This window comes from Rhinoderma darwinii, assembly GCF_050947455.1.
Source record: "Rhinoderma darwinii isolate aRhiDar2 chromosome 5 unlocalized genomic scaffold, aRhiDar2.hap1 SUPER_5_unloc_55, whole genome shotgun sequence".
In the NCBI taxonomy this organism is placed as follows: Eukaryota; Metazoa; Chordata; class Amphibia; order Anura; family Rhinodermatidae; genus Rhinoderma; species Rhinoderma darwinii.
This window is the reverse complement of record NW_027461815.1, coordinates 1,064,722-1,083,438: the sequence shown is the minus strand read 5'-3', so window position 1 is coordinate 1,083,438 and position 18,717 is coordinate 1,064,722. Positions and strand designations below refer to the sequence as shown.

At 51.1% G+C, this 18,717-nt stretch overlaps 1 protein-coding gene across 1 annotated transcript in view; it reads left to right on the top strand.

Annotated features, from left to right (window-relative positions):
* SCRIB (scribble planar cell polarity protein) overlaps nt 1–18,717 on the top strand; it is a gene marked incomplete at its 5' end in the record, with an annotated part of 90,354 nt that overhangs the window by 59,376 nt on the left and 12,261 nt on the right. Inside the window, 15 exon segments of the mRNA XM_075847668.1 lie at nt 2,533–2,652; nt 2,738–2,791; nt 4,225–4,281; nt 7,163–7,264; nt 10,628–10,966; nt 13,177–13,251; nt 15,905–15,943; nt 16,071–16,166; nt 16,259–16,307; nt 16,471–16,614; nt 16,711–16,856; nt 16,858–16,883; nt 16,970–17,047; nt 17,441–17,462; nt 17,465–17,625. Coding sequence (XP_075703783.1) covers nt 2,533–2,652; nt 2,738–2,791; nt 4,225–4,281; nt 7,163–7,264; nt 10,628–10,966; nt 13,177–13,251; nt 15,905–15,943; nt 16,071–16,166; nt 16,259–16,307; nt 16,471–16,614; nt 16,711–16,856; nt 16,858–16,883; nt 16,970–17,047; nt 17,441–17,462; nt 17,465–17,625 — 1,508 coding nt within the window.

Genomic DNA, 18,717 nt, shown 5'->3' with positions numbered 1-18,717 from the left:
GGTCTCGGGATTGATGTTCAAATTTCTCATCAGATGAGCAGATCCGCTTCATCCTTAGGAACTGACCAACTGGGACAGCCTTTATCGTAGAGTATGGATGTGATGACGAGGCGTGTAGAAGGGAATTGACAGACGTCCTTTTCCTAAAAACGTCCGTCTGCAAAATTCCTTCCTCATCTGCCTCAATGGACACGTCTAGAAAATCAACCCTTCGTTTATCAAGGATGTATGTCAATTTTATGTTAAATGGATTCACATTCAGTTCCTGCATAAACTCAGTCAGCTGTGTTTCTGTCCCTTGCCAAATCATGAGTATGTCATCTATGTATCGCAGCCAGCACAGCACATGGTCGGCGGCGCAGGCGCCGCCACCCTGCAGAACCTGCCGCTCCCAAAAGCCGAGGAACAGGTTCGCATATGACGGCGCGCACGCCGCGCCCATGGCCGTGCCTTGCCTCTGTACATAGAACACATCCTTGAAAACGAAAAGGTTGTGCGTAAGAATGTATTCAAGAAGTTCCATTATCAAATCACAGACCTGACTGTCCCAGTTGCTCATCCCCAAGAAAAAGCGGACCGCACAGATACCATCATGATGCCGAATGTTCGTGTATAGCGACTCAACGTCAGCCGTCACAAGGAGCATATCAGGCTCAAGACAGATCCCATCTAGTCTAGTAAGTACGTCAGTAGTGTCTTTCACGTACGAAGGTAGACATTCGACTAGGGGTTTCAGATAAAAATCTATAAATTTACATATAGGGTCACATAACCCCCCTATCCCTGACACAATGGGTCGGCCCGGTGGTTCAACTGCATTTTTATGAACTTTGGGAAGTAGGTAGAAAGTAGGGATTTTAGGGTACTGGACCACCAGTCCATCAAAGATTTTTTTCGGGATAATCCCTTTTTCCAAGGCCTGATTCAATAATTTCCCTAGTTCTGAGGCGAAAGTGGCAATAGGGTTGTATGTTAAACGTTGATAGGTCTCTTTCTCCCTCAGTTGGCGAAATGCTTCCTTTTCGTACAACTTAATTGGCCAGATTACAATGTTCCCCCCCTTGTCCGCAGCTTTATATACCACATCATCATAAGCTTGTAGTTCTTTTAAGGCTAGTCTTTGAGCTGCCGTGAGATTATCACCTTGTTTGTTGATGGCGATTTGTTTGAAGTCTTCCATCACTAATTTGGTGAAAATTTCTACTTGTGGACATAAGGACAAGGGGGGGAACCTTGTTGATCGTGGGATAATAGATGTTGGAAACGCACCTTGTTCAGGGGGGATCTGTTCCTGTAATAATTCCTCCAGAGCTGACAAGGTTTCTTTTTCCATAACGCTATTCAATCCCACATCTAATTCTCCCTTGCTGTGGAGTTTTCTCAGGACCAGTTTACGTGAAAATAGCTGTAGATCTTTCAATGCTGTAAAGTAGTCAAATTGGTTATTAGGGGAGAACGTAAGTCCTTTACTCAGGACATGGGATTGTGTGTCAGAGAGGGTGTGCACAGAAAGATTGATTACCTCCAAAAATTTGGATTTTTTCCCTCTCTGATAAGGAGATGGAGTCTTTCGCTTTGATGCCTGTCTTTCTTTATTCCTCCGTGGTAGAATAAGGTCCTGCCTGTTAAGGCTAGCTTCCCCATTCCATCTATTACCGGGCTGTTCATCCGAGGTCTGCGAGGATAAAGACCCCGATCTCGAGCGGGGCCCTGATCGGGATTTACCCTGTCGCCATCTATAGACTTTACCATGCTGAAAGTCTTGTATATCTCTCTGAAATTTCTTAGTTTTAATGGAACAGATCTCTTGTTCCCATTTGACAAATTCCTTCTCTAGATCTAGATTTAATTTCTCAAGTGCTTCACTTGAGAGATCTTTTTTGAGGACTAATTGTATATCCTCCACCTCCTTCTCAATAGATCCCAGGGAAGCCTGATTGGATTGGACCAATAAGTCCATATATCCTCGTGAGCATGTCGTAGAGAGTGTCTCCCACTTATCTTTGAAACTATCTTCTTCCATATGGAAAGAAGGGAATACTTGGATTCTGAGACCCCTCGGAACAAGGCCCCTACTCAGATATCTCTCGAGAAAGGCCTTGTTCCACCAGATCTTTGTTCTTTGTTTAAGCAGATCTTTGAATCTACCGATTAGTATTTGTATGTCTTTTCCACCATTATCTAAAAGCACGTTAAAATCATCTTTAAAAACCTCATTGAGTTGCGAGATCCAAGATTGGTCTCGCAAGCGAAAATCCATATTAGGCCTGGAGCCAGATGCTGTGAAAAACACAGAAAAATACACAATTAATAACCAAGAAGGTCTCACAGGTATGGTAATTCCATGCTCAGGGCTGTAGGAAAGCTGAGTATTAACCCCTTGGTGGTCTCCCAGCTGTTAACACTGACTGAAGGACTTATCAGGGGTGAGGGCTCCCCTTTACTCGTCCCCGGTGATCGGTGGAGTTCTTCCTGCCTCGTCTGCGTCTCCGTCTGTGATTGGCCTCTGACTCGTCCTCTCTTTCTCGCCAGGCGTCTCCGGGTGTAATCGCCAATCCGTTCGCTGCCGGTCTCGGAAGGAAGAACAGTATGGAAAGCATCTCCTCCATAGACAGAGACATGAGCCCGGATGAGATGGAGCGGCTGCAGAAGGTACGGGGAGCACGGGCGGTCACACAGGCATTGGCGCTGCGGCGCTGTCCCGGGCAGGCGGTGACTTTCTGCTCTTCTCTGGCAGGAGATAGAAATAGGTCGGGAGGTGAAGTGGGAGAGAGAGGACATGGAGAAAGTGGTGAGAGAACGGTCATTCACCTCACACCCCATCACAGAGGTCACGTCCCCTAGGGGGCGCTCCGTGTCCGGCACTCGGGGTCATTCTCTGCCCATTCACAGGTCGAGCTGTCGCTCCAGACTGTGAACATCATCTTACAGGATAAATCTCCGTATAACGCTGAGGAACGTTATTTCATTGCTTTACTTGTACTATTCTTGAATTTTATCTTATACTCCAGTCACATCCAGAGCTGTAACAAAAATCCAGTCACATCCAGAGCTGCAGTCATTCTTCTTGTTACATAATGTCTTATATTACCATCACATCAAGAGCTGCAGCAGCAATTTTTCTCTTAAATCATAACTTCTCTACAAGTCCCATCCAGAGCTGCATTCACAATTCTTCCATCCTGACAAACATGCCCTTAACCACAGCAGATCATGCTCTTATAGACCCTGAACCAGCAGGGAGTTCTTTCAGTTTAAGATCCAACTGGAGATCAGCAGAATTGTGAATGCAGCTCTGGTTGTGACCGGAGTACAAGACCTGTTATAACTCAGGAGCGGTACAAGTGAAGTAATGTGCAGGAGTTGCTCCGCGTTCTGTGGAGATTCTCTGTAGATGATGGAGGTGGAGCTCCTGATTCACGCCCTCATCACTCTCATCATCCTCATGTATAAGTGTGACTCCGCGTCGATGCTTTCAGGCTCTGGAGCAGCAGCCGCCGGTTGTTTGCCGTTCCCTTACAGCAGATCCTGATTCGTTCTCCCATTTCGGGGAACGATGTCTGCAATTATTTATTAGGGATTTGCCATTAAAGATATTATGAAAAGTAGCTTAGGGGGCGGAGTTACATTTAAAGGGGAATTCCACCTGAAATGTATCTTCTGACACACACATGTAAATGAGAAGCTCTGCAGCAGCCGTGTATATACCGGGCGTGTTACCCCAGGGACCCCGCAGCAATGACCTCTCCGACCTTACACAAAGAGACATTGGGGGGGCTGCATCATTGGTCCTGGGCTGTTATGCCTGAGAGCGCTGAAGACCTCATGGGGGGAGGGGGGGGCTGTACATTGACCCTACTAATGTTAATCATGAGATGCATTCAGGTGGAGTTCCCCTTTATCATCCTCATAAGATCCTTCACCCCAGATCCCCCTGATTCTTCTTCTTGCATTTCTCTTCCTTCTAGCTCAGAACTTTACCTTGTGCCGATCCCTTCATTTCTCCCCGATCCCTTCATTTCTCCCCGATCCCTTCATTTCTCCCCACTCGTCGCCTCGCCCTTCCTAGGTCTTGCCCCCTTCCTCCAGATCAGTCGTCCACCCCCCCCCCCCCCCGCGCACTGGCCGCTACTTCCGCTTTCTTGCTTTCATGACGGCTTTTCTCTCCTTCTTGGTGCTTGGCTCGCCCCCCGGCCGCTCGCTCTGATTTACCTCTCTGTGAAGGAGGAAATGCGTAAAGAACGGGAGGAGGCTACCAGACTCCTCGAGGAAGAGGCCAAGGTGAGAATCCTCCAAGACATTAAGGAGGACACGCTCAGAACGGGTTGTAAAATAATACATCAAGTGCATTTTACTCCACAGCTGCATTCACATTTATATAACTTCAGAGCTGAAATCTCCCAGCATTCCCTAATTCAGTCTCTGCACAGAGATTATTCTATATTTGCATTCTGGGAAGTGTTGACTTCACAACAGACACTGTACAGTCACCTGATGAAACACTAAAAGCCCCTTGCATTATAGGAGCTCAACTAAGCTATTACAGGGTGTCTGTCCACAAGCTATCTGACTGTTTCCAATAACAACCAGCAGAATAGTGAGTGCAGCTCTGGAGTATAATACAGGATATAACTCAGGATCAGTACAGGATAAGTAATGTATGTACACAGTGACCCCACCAGCAGAACAGTGAGTGCAGCTCTGGAGTATAATACAGGATGTAACTCAGGATCAGTACAGGATAAGTAATGTAATGTATGTACACAGTGACTCCACCAGCAGAATAGTGAGTGCAGCTCTGGAGTATAATACAGGATGTAACTCAGGATAAGTAATGTATGTACACAGTGACCCCACCAGCAGAACAGTGAGTGCAGCTCTGGAGTATAATACAGGATGTAACTCAGGATCAGTACAGGATAAGTAATGTAATGTATGTACACAGTGACTCCACCAGCAGAATAGTGAGTGCAGCTCTGGAGTATAATACAGGATGTAACTCAGGATCAGTACAGGATAAGTAATGTCATGTATGTACACAGTGACTCCTCCAGCAGAATAGTGAGTGCAGCTCTGGAGTATAATACAGGATATAACTCAGGATCAGTACAGGATAAGTAATGTAATGTATGTACAGTGACTCCACCAGCAGAATAGTGAGTGCAGCTCTGGAGTGTAATACAGGATGTAACACAGGATCAGTACAGGATAAGTAATGTAATGTATGTACACAGTGACTCCACCAGCAGAATAGTGAGTGCAGCTCTGGAGTATAATACAGGATATAACTCAGGATCGGTACAGGATAAGTAATGTAATGTATGTACACAGTGACCCCACCAGCAGAATAGTGAGTGCAGCTCTGGAGTATAATACAGGATGTAACTCAGGATCAGTACAGGATAAGTAATGTAATGTATGTACACAGCGACTCCACCAGCAGAATAGTGAGTGCAGCTCTGGAGTGTAATACAGGATGTAACACAGGATCAGTACAGGATAAGTAATGTAATGTATGTACACAGTGACTCCTCCAGCAGAATAGTGAGTGCAGCTCTGGAGTATAATACAGGATGTAACTCAGGATCAGTACAGGATAAGTAATGTAATGTATGTACACAGTGACTCCACCAGCAGAATAGTGAGTGCAGCTCTGGAGTATAATACAGGATGTAACTCCGGATCAGTACAAGATAAGTAATGTAATGTGTGTACACAGTGACTCCACCAGCGGAATAGTGAGTGCAGCTCTGGAGTATAATACAGGATGTAACTCAGGATCAGTACAGGATAAGTAATGTAATGTATGTACACAGTGACTCCACCAGCAGAATAGTGAGTGCAGCTCTGGAGTATAATACAGGATGTAACTCACGATCAGTACAGGATAAGTAATGTATGTACACAGTGACTCCACCAGCAGAATAGTGAGTGCAGCTCTGGAGTATAATACAGGATATAACTCAGGATCAGTACAGGATAAGTAATGTAATGTATGTACACAGTGACTCCACCAGCAGAATAGTGAGTGCAGCTCTGGAGTATAATACAGGATGTAACTCAGGATCAGTACAGGATAAGTAATGTAATGTATGTACACAGTGACTCCACTAGCAGAATAGTGAGTGCAGCTCTGGAGTATAATACAGGATGTAACTCACGATCAGTACAGGATAAGTAATGTATGTACACAGTGACTCCACCAGCAGAATAGTGAGTGCAGCTCTGGAGTATAATACAGGATATAACTCAGGATCAGTACAGGATAAGTAATGTAATGTATGTACACAGTGACTCCACTAGCAGAATAGTGAGTGCAGCTCTGGAGTATAATACAGGATGTAACTCAGGATCAGTACAGGATAAGTAATGTATGTACACAGTGACTCCACCAGCAGAATAGTGAGTGCAGCTCTGGAGTATAATACAGGATGTAACTCAGGATCAGTACAGGATAAGTAATGTAATGTATGTACACAGTGACTCCACCAGCAGAATAGTGAGTGCAGCTCTGGAGTATAATACAGGATGTAACTCAGGATCAGTACAGGATAAGTAATGTCATGTATGTACACAGTGACTCCACCAGCAGAATAGTGAGTGCAGCTCTGGAGTATAATACAGGATATAACTCAGGATCAGTACAGGATAAGTAATGTAATGTATGTACACAGTGACTCTGCTGTTTATGGGATAATTCTATATGTGGACTCTATGATGGTGTTCTGGGGGTGCTCGTATAGTTTGAATGTGTTTTTTCCTGGGGTTAATTGGTTTGATTGGGGGGTTCCAAGTTGTATCCCCGCTGATCTTTAGAACGATCAGACCACAGCCCTTCGTATAAACATTTGTTTGGAAGTTGATTTGGAGACTTTCATTGTCCCTATGATGAGGCAGAATATGCCCAGAATGCAAGCAGGAAGTATTGTCATGGGGACGAAGCAGCTGCCATCACCAGCCCTGTAACTCTTTGATGGGGATTTGACCCTCCAGTCGTTCCTCTGACCGGTGATTGAGCGCTGAATATTCTGGAACCTTCTTATAAACTGTTGGTTAAAATACGGTCCCTGTGCTCTGATGGGGACCATGGGGGAGGGGAGGCTGGTGTTAGATATGGGGCATAGACAGGCGCCGGCCTAACGCTTATCTCCATTATTTGTAGGGTTTCACAACGACGACAACAACAATAACTACTGAACCCATCAAACTCGACTACAAGACCCTGGCAGCTCTACCCAGCAGCGGTCTACCTAAAGGGAACCGGGTGAGTGGGCACAGGGGATGCCATTCACCTCGTATTTCTCCCTTTCTCTAGTCCCTTCTCGCCATTTTTTATCTTGAAATCTGTGAATCTCCGATCAGTTTGGGCAGCGGTTTAAAGACTTTGGGAAAGTTCAATTGTTTTGGCTTTTCAGTTACTGGAGAGAATTCGTACGATGCCCCCACAGTGACTGGCATTGGGCTGACGTGTTGTAGTGGCTGGCATTGGGCTGACGTGTTGCAGTGACTGGCATTGGTCTGACGTGGTGCAGTGACTGGCATTGGTCTGACGTGGTGCAGTGACTGGCATTGGTCTGACGTGGTGCAGTGACTGGCATTGGTCTGACGTGGTGCAGTGACTGGCATTGGTCTGACGTGGTGCAGTGACTGGCATTGGGCTGACGTGTTGTAGTGACTGGCATTGGGCTGACGTGTTGCAGCGACTGGCATTGGGCTGACGTGTTGCAGTGACTGGCATTGGGCTGACGTGGTGCAGTGACTGGCATTGGGCTGACGTGTTGCAGCGACTGGCATTGGGCTGACGTGGTGCAGTGACTGGCATTGGGCTGACGTGTTGTAGTGACTGGCATTGGGCTGACGTGTTGCAGCGACTGGCATTGGGCTGACGTGGTGCAGTGACTGGCATTGGGCTGACGTGTTGCAGCGGCTGGCATTGGGCTGACGTGTTGCAGTGGCTGGCATTGGGCTGACGTGTTGCAGTGGCTGGCATTGGGCTGACGTGTTGCAGTGACTGGCATTGGGCTGACGTGTTGCAGTGACTGGCATTGGGCTGACGTGGTGCAGTGACTGGCATTGGGCTGACGTGGTGCAGTGACTGGCATTGGTCTGACGTGGTGCAGTGACTGGCATTGGGCTGACGTGTTGTAGTGACTGGCATTGGGCTGACGTGTTGCAGCGACTGGCATTGGGCTGACGTGTTGCAGTGACTGGCATTGGGCTGACGTGGTGCAGTGACTGGCATTGGGCTGACGTGTTGCAGCGACTGGCATTGGGCTGACGTGCAGTGACTGGCATTGGGCTGACGTGTTGTAGTGACTGGCATTGGGCTGACGTGTTGCAGCGACTGGCATTGGGCTGACGTGGTGCAGTGACTGGCATTGGGCTGACGTGTTGCAGCGGCTGGCATTGGGCTGACGTGTTGCAGTGGCTGGCATTGGGCTGACGTGTTGCAGTGGCTGGCATTGGGCTGACGTGTTGCAGTGACTGGCATTGGGCTGACGTGTTGCAGTGACTGGCATTGGGCTGACGTGGTGCAGTGACTGGCATTGGGCTGACGTGGTGCAGTGACTGGCATTGGTCTGACGTGTTGTAGTGGCTGGCATTGGGCTGACGTGTTGTAGTGACTGGCATTGGGCTGACGTGGTGCAGTGACTGGCATTGGGCTGACGTGGTGCTGTGACTGGCATTGGGCTGACGTGGTGCAGTGACTGGCATTGGGCTGACGTGGTGCAGTGACTGGCATTGGGCTGACGTGGTGCAGTGACTGGCATTGGTCTGACGTGTTGTAGTGGCTGGCATTGGGCTGACGTGTTGTAGTGACTGGCATTGGGCTGACGTGGTGCAGTGACTGGCATTGGGCTGACGTGGTGCTGTGACTGGCATTGGGCTGACGTGGTGCAGTGACTGGCATTGGGCTGACGTGGTGCAGTGACTGGCATTGGGCTGACGTGTTGCAGCGGCTGGCATTGGGCTGACGTGTTGCAGCGGCTGGCATTGGGCTGACGTGTTGCAGTGGCTGGCATTGGGCTGACGTGTTGCAGTGGCTGGCATTGGGCTGACGTGTTGCAGTGACTGGCATTGGGCTGACGTGTTGCAGTGGCTGGCATTGGGCTGACGTGGTGCAGTGACTGGCATTGGGCTGACGTGTTGTAGTGACTGGCATTGGGCTTACTTGCGGTGCAGTGACTGGCATTGGGTCTTGGTGCCCGGTTGGCACTGGACAGGTTCCGGATCTTGCCGTGAGGTTGGGATCATGTGGTCGGGCAGTTGAGATGTCACTTTGCGGTGGGGTGGGGGATGGGGTGGTTTAGAGGGAATGTGTCATTCCTTGTGTCAGGATCTATTCCTGCTCCGGGCTCACAGCTGCCATGCCAGACCCTCTGACTGCGGGTGGGGTCTCCGTCCCCTCCTCCTCGCACTATTTTTGGAGGCTCTTGTTCCTGGTAAAGTCGTGTGAGGAGTGAGGGGGACAGATCGCACCTCGGACATCAGAGCTGTGAGTACCGGGACGTGTCCTCTGCCGCCCCCTGTAATGTCCCTCTGTGTGTCCTTCCTGTGCCCGGCTGTGGGGTGGCACGGCTGCGTCTGGTGGGGGGTCCTATCCGTTGTTGCTCTGGGTCGGTTCCTCCTGATCTTCAGCTCTGGGGTGTTCGTAGGTCCGTTCAATGAATTACAAGCTACGACTGCAGGCCCCCGACTGTCTACTGAGCAAGTCACTGCAGTCTATTGCTCCCTGTTATCAGCTGCCTCAGGCTACGGAGTGGGTGACTAGTGTGGGACGCGTGACCTGTATAGTAGCTGCAGCCGTATTTACCGTCATCCTGGGTGGGGGGGGCAGCGGGTCCTGTTGGGGGGTCATAATAACGGTTGTGAGGGCGTCTGGGAATCTGCGGTCACAACGCCTGGGGCACGGTCAGTAGATTGGACGCTGTACGCAGCGCGGTGTCCCGTAGTAACAGGGAGGAGTTTAGTGGCATCACGTGGCGGTCAGTGGCGCTGGGACACGAGATCTGGGTTTATTGTTCTGTGGCATTAAAGGGCCGGTGCAGTCCTACGTAAATGAAGTTTCATCGCTGTATAATGACCGTTGCGGCCACTTTCTATTAGAATTTGTGTTTCAATTCCTCGCCATTTTTAAGATCTCCGCTTTCTTTCAGTGAATCATAACATTTGTGTTTACATCCATCCTGACCTAATCCTGTCCACACAGCTGCTGTAGTTGTTGCAATGTATCAGTGCAGGTAAGAGCCATCAGCCTGGAGTCCAGGGCAGGAGAGAGAGCTTCGTGCTGCTGATACACTGTAACAAACCCTCAGCTGTGTGAGCAGGACTAGGTCTAGATGAGGTTTCAGTCTCCGAAAGTAAATCATTATGTTCCTATTCACTGACAGCAATCAGAGTAGCATTGAAAAGGATCTTTATATACAAAAGACTGGAGACGCCCTTCATGACTGGGTGGCGCGGCGGGCACCGTCTTGGCGTGGGTTTGATTCCGGCAGCGCTGGTCACCGCTGTGTGTTTGTAGATCGGCTCTTCTCACCATATCTCCCCTCCCCCTTGTTCTTCCCTCCGTCTTGTCCTCCCCTCCCCCTTATCTCTCCTTTTTTGCCCTCTGTTGATCTTGCAGCTCCCCTTGGGAATGGACACTGCCTGCCCTCCTGCCCCTGTCCCCGTGGCCCTTGTCCACCCTGTCCCTACAATGGTAGTCAACGGCCCAGCCTGCCTCCCCGACCCTCCGGTTACACCTCCGTCACCCCCTGTCCTGAACCCCCACGAGGCTGTGCCCCCCGCCAGTCTGACGGATGCGGAGGAGGTGCTGGTGGACTGCCAGTCCATCCTTTTCAGTGAGAACCCCTTTGTGTTGGCGAACAAGAAGCGGTCGGGCTCCGGCAGGGTCTCTCTAGGTGGTCCGCCCACGGGATACGGCAACTCGGGGGTCCTGAAGACCACGGTGTACTCCAAGAAGGCAAGCGGCACCGTGCGTGTGTGTGTTGTGCTGCACGTGTGTGAAGTGCGTGGTCGCTGGCGGTCGGCACGGTAACCGTGGTCTGTTTGCAGCATGACGTGACGTTAACCGGTTCTGTGGCCGCTTCCGTGGACGCTGCTGTTTACGTTCTGTCACGTTTGTGCTTCTTACTACACGACATTCACCCACGTCCTCCCACGTGTTTCTGGCTGTACCGACACCCCGTCTTCATGTCTGCACAGTGCTGTCAGTGTAATGAGATAACGAGGGTGGGGGCCGCAGGGCGCCGCTGTGCGATTCTTCCAGATCAAGCTGCCCAGAGTATAATGGGTTAAGGCTGCCGCAGTGACGTGGCGCTGTATTATCCAGGTATGTCCGTACTAATACCCGCTAACCAGTGTGCTCCTGTATCGCCAGTCGTGGACATTAGGACCCCCCACCACCTCGTAGACGACCCGTCGATGCCCCCAGTTACCAGATACGAACCTCCAAATAATAGCACCCAACATCCTCAGATTCCTGCAGGTCCGGGCGTTGAGACCCCTCACGGGGACGCAGGGGCCGCGACATTCTTCAGCTTCTATGTTTGGGATGTTGACGGCGTCTCCCCTGAGCCCGGCCCTTATGGTGATTGCTGGGGTCTCAGCGCCCGGACCCCTCCCATACAGATGATAGAAGTGTCGGGTGACGTCATCTGTGCGCCCGGGAATAAGATCACAGCGGAGGATGCAGCGGGACGGGCTACGCACGCACTCTCCGGAATGTCCCCTTTAAGAACCCTTGTAGATAACGGCGCCACATTTAGAAAGGCGCTTATCTCCCCCACAGACCTGACCGACATTCCAGGCCCCGGATATTCTTTTCCTCCACATTCCCTCCGAGCACCTGTCCGTCCCCGTCCCCCCCCTGCAGGAGATGCAGCCGGACACTTGTCAGCAGGTGGGGGCTCAGCTGTCACTTCCCAGTCACCGGGGGCACAGAGGTGTCCGGAAATAAGGTCACGGGGGAGGGGGTGACAACGTGAGGTTTCTGGAGCCCAGGAGACGGTGTGGGATGAGGAAAATCACTCCCATCATTTCTGACCCCCAGAGCTCACAATCTAGTCTCCCTATCTCACACAATGTATCACTCCCATCATCCCTGACCCCCAGAGCTCACAATCTAGTCTCCCTATCTCACACAATGTATCACTCCCATCATCCCTGACCCCCAGAGCTCACAATCTAGTCTCCCTATCTCACACAGTGTATCACTCCCATCATCCCTGACCCCCAGAGCTCACAATCTAATCCTCCAACCTCACACAATGTATCACTCCCATCATTCCTGACCCCCAGAGCTCACAATCTAATCCTCCAACCTCACACAACGTATCACTCCCATCATCCCTGACCCCCGGAGCTCACAATCTAGTCTCCCTATCTCACGCAGTGTATCACTCCCATCATCCCTGACCCCCAGAGCTCACAATCTAGTCTCCCTATCTCACACAGTGTATCACTCCCATCATCCCTGACCCCCGGAGCTCACAATCTAGTCTCCCTATCTCACGCAGTGTATCACTCCCATCATCCCTGACCCCCGGAGCTCACAATCTAGTCTCCCTATCTCACGCAGTGTATCACTCCCATCATCCCTGACCCCCGGAGCTCACAATCTAGTCTCCCTATCTCACACAATGTATCACTCCCATCATCCCTGACCCCCGGAGCTCACAATCTGTATCATTTCTAGTAGATTTCTGCGGGTCGGTCCTAAACGTTTTCTTACTTTATATATTTACATAGAATTCACTGGATTGATTATTGATCATTCAGGATCGAGACCTCCCCATTATCCGCACATCGACCTCTCCACTGCTGGGAGTTGTAGTTCTACAGGCGCTGACATGCACGGTGCAGTAAATGTTTGTGTTGTCTCCTGCCAGTAATGACACTTGTACAATGTCTATGGTTGTGTAGTGCTGACTCCGGCCTGTGGGGGCAGTACTGGCTGCAGGTGATGTCACCGCGGGACGGTCGTGTGCTGCATGCCTCGTGCCATATATTTGGAGGCCGCATCTCACGCTATCTGTCATCTGATCAGTGGTTTGTGGAAAAGGCATGCAAAGTGAATAACTCCATGTGTAACGGTCCTCCGGAGCAGCGCTCCTCACAGGGTCACGTTTCCTCCTGATAGTCTCTGTCATTTTCATGTTCTTTGCTTTGCAGACACCATCTGGGGACTTCACAACTGGAAGCAAAAGGGACGCCCCGTCTTCTCCTTCGCCCTCGAGTGCACAGCAGGTAAGATCAGAGCATTCAGGGCAGTGACCACTTTTACATTGTGCAGTAGAGAATCCCTCCTCACACCACGGGGTAGTCGGGTAAATTACATGTATGAAATTATCGCCTCTTTTTATTCAATAACTAAAAATATCCTTTAATTTAAAATTTGCCCTATGTACCTCTTTCAGTCGGGCACTCCTGTGCTTAACCGCTGTTACTGTAGAGAATCCTTTCCTACATTGAGTATAACATTGCCCTTCCTGCCCAGACAAGACGCCTCTTAGATCTATAAGAAATTAGATTATGGATTTTACCATTACCAGCACTTGCAGTTGGGAAATCCACAACGAATCTACTCTTACTGTAAAGAACCCTTTACTTCATGCACAACTGATTACACCCCCCCCCCCCCCCACGTCTTTTTATAAATGTTCTTTTTGAATTAGTTGTTTCTACCTCCTACAGTCAGGATACTGCAGTTCAACTACTGTTACTGTAAAGAATCCCTTCCTGTTTAGTGCTTATCCTTCTTGTCATTTTATAAGTGCTGTTATTGATTCCGCCATTACCACCTGCAGTCAGGGTTTCCACAGCCTCTCATTTGTTACCTTGACAGGGAAATTGCCTTTCTCTTATACAATATATAATTTCTGTTCTTCATTTTGCCAGTTCTTGCAGTATCATTCCGTAGTTTCTCTGCTGTTAATGTAAAGAATCCTTTCCAATAATGATGCTCCTGTTGCATAAACCTGATGCCTGCCCTAAGTCACTTTTCAAAAGCCTTTATAGATTTTTCCCATGCCGTCCAGGATTCCACAGCTTGTCTGCTGTTACTGTAAAGAACCCTCCCGTTATTGATTCTCACATGCTCCCTTGGTTGTAGTTTTACATTTTGTTCTTTTCGTCTATATGACAATATGATTTTGCTCTTGTGTCAGGCGGCCCCATCTCGCTCCTGTCCCCACGCTGGCAGGGAGACTCGATTTGTAAGTGACGTGTTTGTGCCTACGCTTCCTGCCGGCTCTGCCCGATCCTGCCCGCTGTAACCGTAATACTGATATAATGGCATCGCTGCGTGGAGGAGGGGCTGCTGCGTCCTGCATGATCTATAATCCAGATTATTGAGGAACTGGGTGTTTATGACCCCTTAACTTTATGGGGTCGTATCTGGGTTACGGGACTTCATATCTGCAGACGTCTAATATTGGCGTGAAGTGGATCCTAAACAAGAGATTCTGATCTGTGGAGAGCAGCAAACTGTCCTCGTCTAGTCCTATTGTCCAGCTGTAAAGTTTGGTGGGGGAGGGGTAATGCGGGTGTTTTTCAGGGGTCGCCCCTTAGTTCCAGTGAAGGGTTAATTCTTCAGCACACGAGACGTTCTGGACAATTGTAACTTCCAACTTCATGAGAACAGTTTGGGGTTCGGTCTTTTATGCTCCCCATGACTGCGCCCCAGTGCACAAGCTCCATAAAGAAATGGATGGTCGGCGAGTCTGAGGTGGAAGAACTTGAGTGGCCGCACAGAGTCCTGACCTCAACACCTTTATAATGAACTATAACGAGATTACGAGCCCGGCCCCCTCCCCAAACATCAGTGTCTGACCTCACAAATCATCTTCTGGATGAAGGGGCAAAAATTCCCACAGACTACAAAATCTTGTGGAAAACCCCAGAAGAACGGAACGTGTTTTACTGCAAAGGGGGAACAACCCACCATATTAATGTCTATTCATTTATTATACAAGTAGACGTAATGTGGAGGGTCACTTACTTTTCTCCATATATTGTATATGTAGCTATAGGAATCAACTTTGGGGTTTATAGTTTTCTATTTTCTTCTAAAAAGAGAGTGCGCGCCTGAGAGAGCGCGCCCTGAGAGAGAGAGAGCGCGCCCTGAGAGAGAGAGAGCGTGCCTGAGAGAGAGAGAGCGCGCCTGAGAGAGAGAGAGCGCGCCTGAGAGAGAGAGAGCGCGCGCCTGAGAGAGCGCGCGCCTGAGAGAGAGAGAGAGCGCGCGCCTGAGAGAGAGAGCGCGCGCCTGAGAGAGCGCGCGCCTGAGAGAGCGCGCGCCTGAGAGAGCGCGCGCCTGAGAGAGCGCGCGCCTGAGAGAGAGAGAGCGCGCGCTGAGAGAGAGAGAGAGTGCGCGCGCCTGAGAGTCCTGGTGATGGGTTTATGGGGCAGGTGACTCCTCAGTCGGGGGAGGGGGGGCGTGATTACATGGCAGGTGACTCCTCAATCGGGGGAGGGGGGGCGTGATTACATGGCAGGTGACTCCTCAGTCGGGGGGGGGGGGTGATTACATGGCAGGTGACTCCTCAGTCGGGGGAGGGGGGGGCGTGATTACATGGCAGGTGACTCCTCAGTCGGGGGGGGGGGGTGATTACAGGGCAGGCGACTCCTCAGTGTTGGGGTTATAGTTTGGGGGTGACACGTATGTAGCGCTGCATGTTATTACTGATCTCTCGCCTGCTAGTTCGGGGGTCCTGCTGGGGCACATGTATAGTATTTGCTCATACATGTCTGCGGCATGTTGGGTGTCTCTTTGGTATCGGCAGCGGCTTGTGTCTTGCTCCTCTGGATGATGGGGATAGTAGTGGGATCTGCTTCTCTGTACTATGGGGACCCCCCGGACTGAACGCTCTTCATGCAGTAACATTTTTCTGTTCTGTTTCAGGCGTCCATCAACTTTTTTGGCCAAAGCGACAGCCGACCGGTAAGTCACCCCCCCCCCCCCCCCCCCCCCCCGGGTCCGGCCGCTCGCTGACTTGTCTGTACACAACATTTGTTCTCCGGTTCTGTATTTTTTGCTTACGCTCCGCTCTTTTCTGTCGTCCCTCCAGACCACCCCCTCCTCCCCCAGTGATGGCCTCAATCCCAACACCAGACAAGTGTATAAGACATTCGCTGCCCTCCCGTCACCGCACCCCGAGCAGCAGGTATGACCTCCCAAAGAATCGTGACCACGCGGTAACCTCTTGTCCGGTGACGCCGCCATATTTTGTGACTCTACAATTTTTACTTTTTTCAGGACCCTTCAAGTCCCAGGACCCCCGACCGTCCATGTGTCACGCCAGAGGTGAGTGTCGTCCTCCTCCGTTTACTTATTGAGGGGGATTGTAGATTTTGAGGAGCTCCTCCCAGAGTCCCATACATAGAGGTGGGGGCTTCAGACATGGCGTATGTTACTGGGGGGGCGCTACTTTGTCCGTTTTGTGACCCCCCCCCCCTCTCTGTATTTGGGATTGGACAGCCCCGAGCAGCGATCTTTTCGAGAGAGACAAAAATACTTTGAGATGGACATGAAACAGCAGCAAAGCGACCGACCTCCGAAGCGCGTGTCCCTGGTCGGGGAGGACGATCTACGGAAAATGAAGGAAGAGGAAGGTGGGTGCTGAGGACGGCCCTTCCTGTCACATGGCGTCTCGTCCTCCCTCTACTTCCTTATTTATTTTCTTCTTAATTGTCCCTTTTATTTTTCAGCCCGAAGGATCCAGATGAAACGGGAGCAGATCTTACGGGAGGAGGACGAAGGAAATCCAGGCGACTCCAGTCCTAGGACCGCGGGACCCAGCACCCCGACCAGCGTCTTTATTGAGGGTGTGGAGTACAAGGTGGAGCGTGTGGAATGGTGGGAGCCTGTCCTCCCTGACCGGGTGAGAATCCTCTGCTCTATTGTTGGAGGTGTTTGGTGCAATGGGTCGGGTTTATGACTTGGTGACGTCCTCTCTGTATTTTGTAGGTTCTCCCCGTCAGAGTCTCAGAGGAATTCACTGGAGGACGCTTTCCGGGTGGAGCAGAGACCGAACTCCATGTCCGGGTGAGCCAAGCTCTGTAGTATGGGATATGTTCTTTCTCGCTCGCGTCCTTGTGGGGGACACAGCATGAGGCTGACACTCGGCAGACAGCGTGGCATCACCCAGAGTTTATCTTGGGGTCACAGCCCCGACTGCTGTTCCCCCAATGACACCATTCAAAAAAGGTACATTTAGTGCTCAAAAGTCCTTTCCTCATTGAGTTATTTGGGAACATAGACCCGACCCCGATCTGTTAGATCAGTTTGTTCCTTTCATCTCCTTCCCTGCGGTTATAGGCGGTAGCGACGCGGCTGCCACTGACGTTGATGAGTAAAGGGGTTTTTAGAATGGTCCGCGCACTAGTGAGGAGGCGGCTGCTCCGTTTTCCACGATCCCTGTCGTCCTTGTTCCCGCAGTCTGAGTCCTGTATACCCGGTGGTACAGACGTGGCAGCTCCAGTGCGCACAGCCAAAGCGGAGAGACGTCTGCAGGAGCGACTGAGGGTGCAGAGCCCTGAGCTTACAGAGCAAGAGATGCAGCTGTCACCTGCAGAGCGCAGAGCAATACAGGCGGAGAAGAGAGCCATGTGGAGAGCCGCCAGGTAAGAGCCACGAGCAGAAGCTGCGCAGGAGGAGGAGTCAACCCCGCTGCTGTATCCGGCCCCTTATATCAGACGTGACCCATGAAATATTGTGTGCCGGAACGTTGGGTGTGATAACAGGAAGTGACCCAATCTATGAGAATGTGTGCTCCTTCCCTGTGTACGCACTAAACCTTCATCTCCTGTCCCCTGCTCATCCTCTCCCCCTTTACCCACTCCTCCTCTCTATCCCCGTTCCCTCCTCCTCCACTCTGTCCCCGTTCCCTCCTCCTTCTCTCTATCCCCGTTCCCTCCCTCCTCCTCTCTATCCCTGTTCCCCCCTCCTCCTCTCTATCCCCGTTCCCCCCTCCTCCTCCTTCTCTTGCCCCATCCCCCCCCTCCTCCTCTCTCTATCCCCGTTCCCCCCTCCTCCTCCTTCTCTTGCCCCGTTCCCCCCTCCTCCTCTCTATCCCCGTTCCCTCCTCCTCTCTATCCTTGTTCCCCCCTCCTCCTTCTCCGCTATTTCCGTTCCCTCCCTCCTCCTCTCTATCCCCGTTCCCCCCTCCTCCTCCTTCTCTCTATCCCCGTTCCCCCCTCCTCCTCTCTATCCCCGTTCCCCCTCCTCCTCCTTCTCTCTCTGCCCCGTTCCCTCCTCCTCCTTCTCTTTTGCCCCGTTCCCTCCTCCTCCTTCTCTCTTGCCCCGTTCCCTCCTCCTCCTTCTCTCTTGCCCCGTTCCCCCCTCCTCCTCCTTCTCTCTTGCCCCGTTCCCTCCTCCTTCTTCTGCTCTCTATCCCCATTCCCCCCTCCTTCTTCTCTCTATCCCTGTTCCCCCCTCCTTCTTCTGCTCTCTATCCCCGTTCCCCCCTCCTCCTCCTTCTCTCTTGCCCCGTTCCCCCCTCCTCCTCCTTCTCTCTTGCCCCGTTCCCCCTCCTCCTCCTTCTTCTCTCTTGCCCCGTTCCCCCCTCCTCCTCCTTCTTCTCTCTATCCCCGTTCCCCCCTCCTCCTCCTTCTCTCTATCCCCGTTCCCCCCTCCTCCTACTTCTCTCTATCCCCGTTCCCCCCCTCCTCCTCCTTCTCTCTATCCCCGTTCCCCCCCCTCCTCCTCCTTCTCTC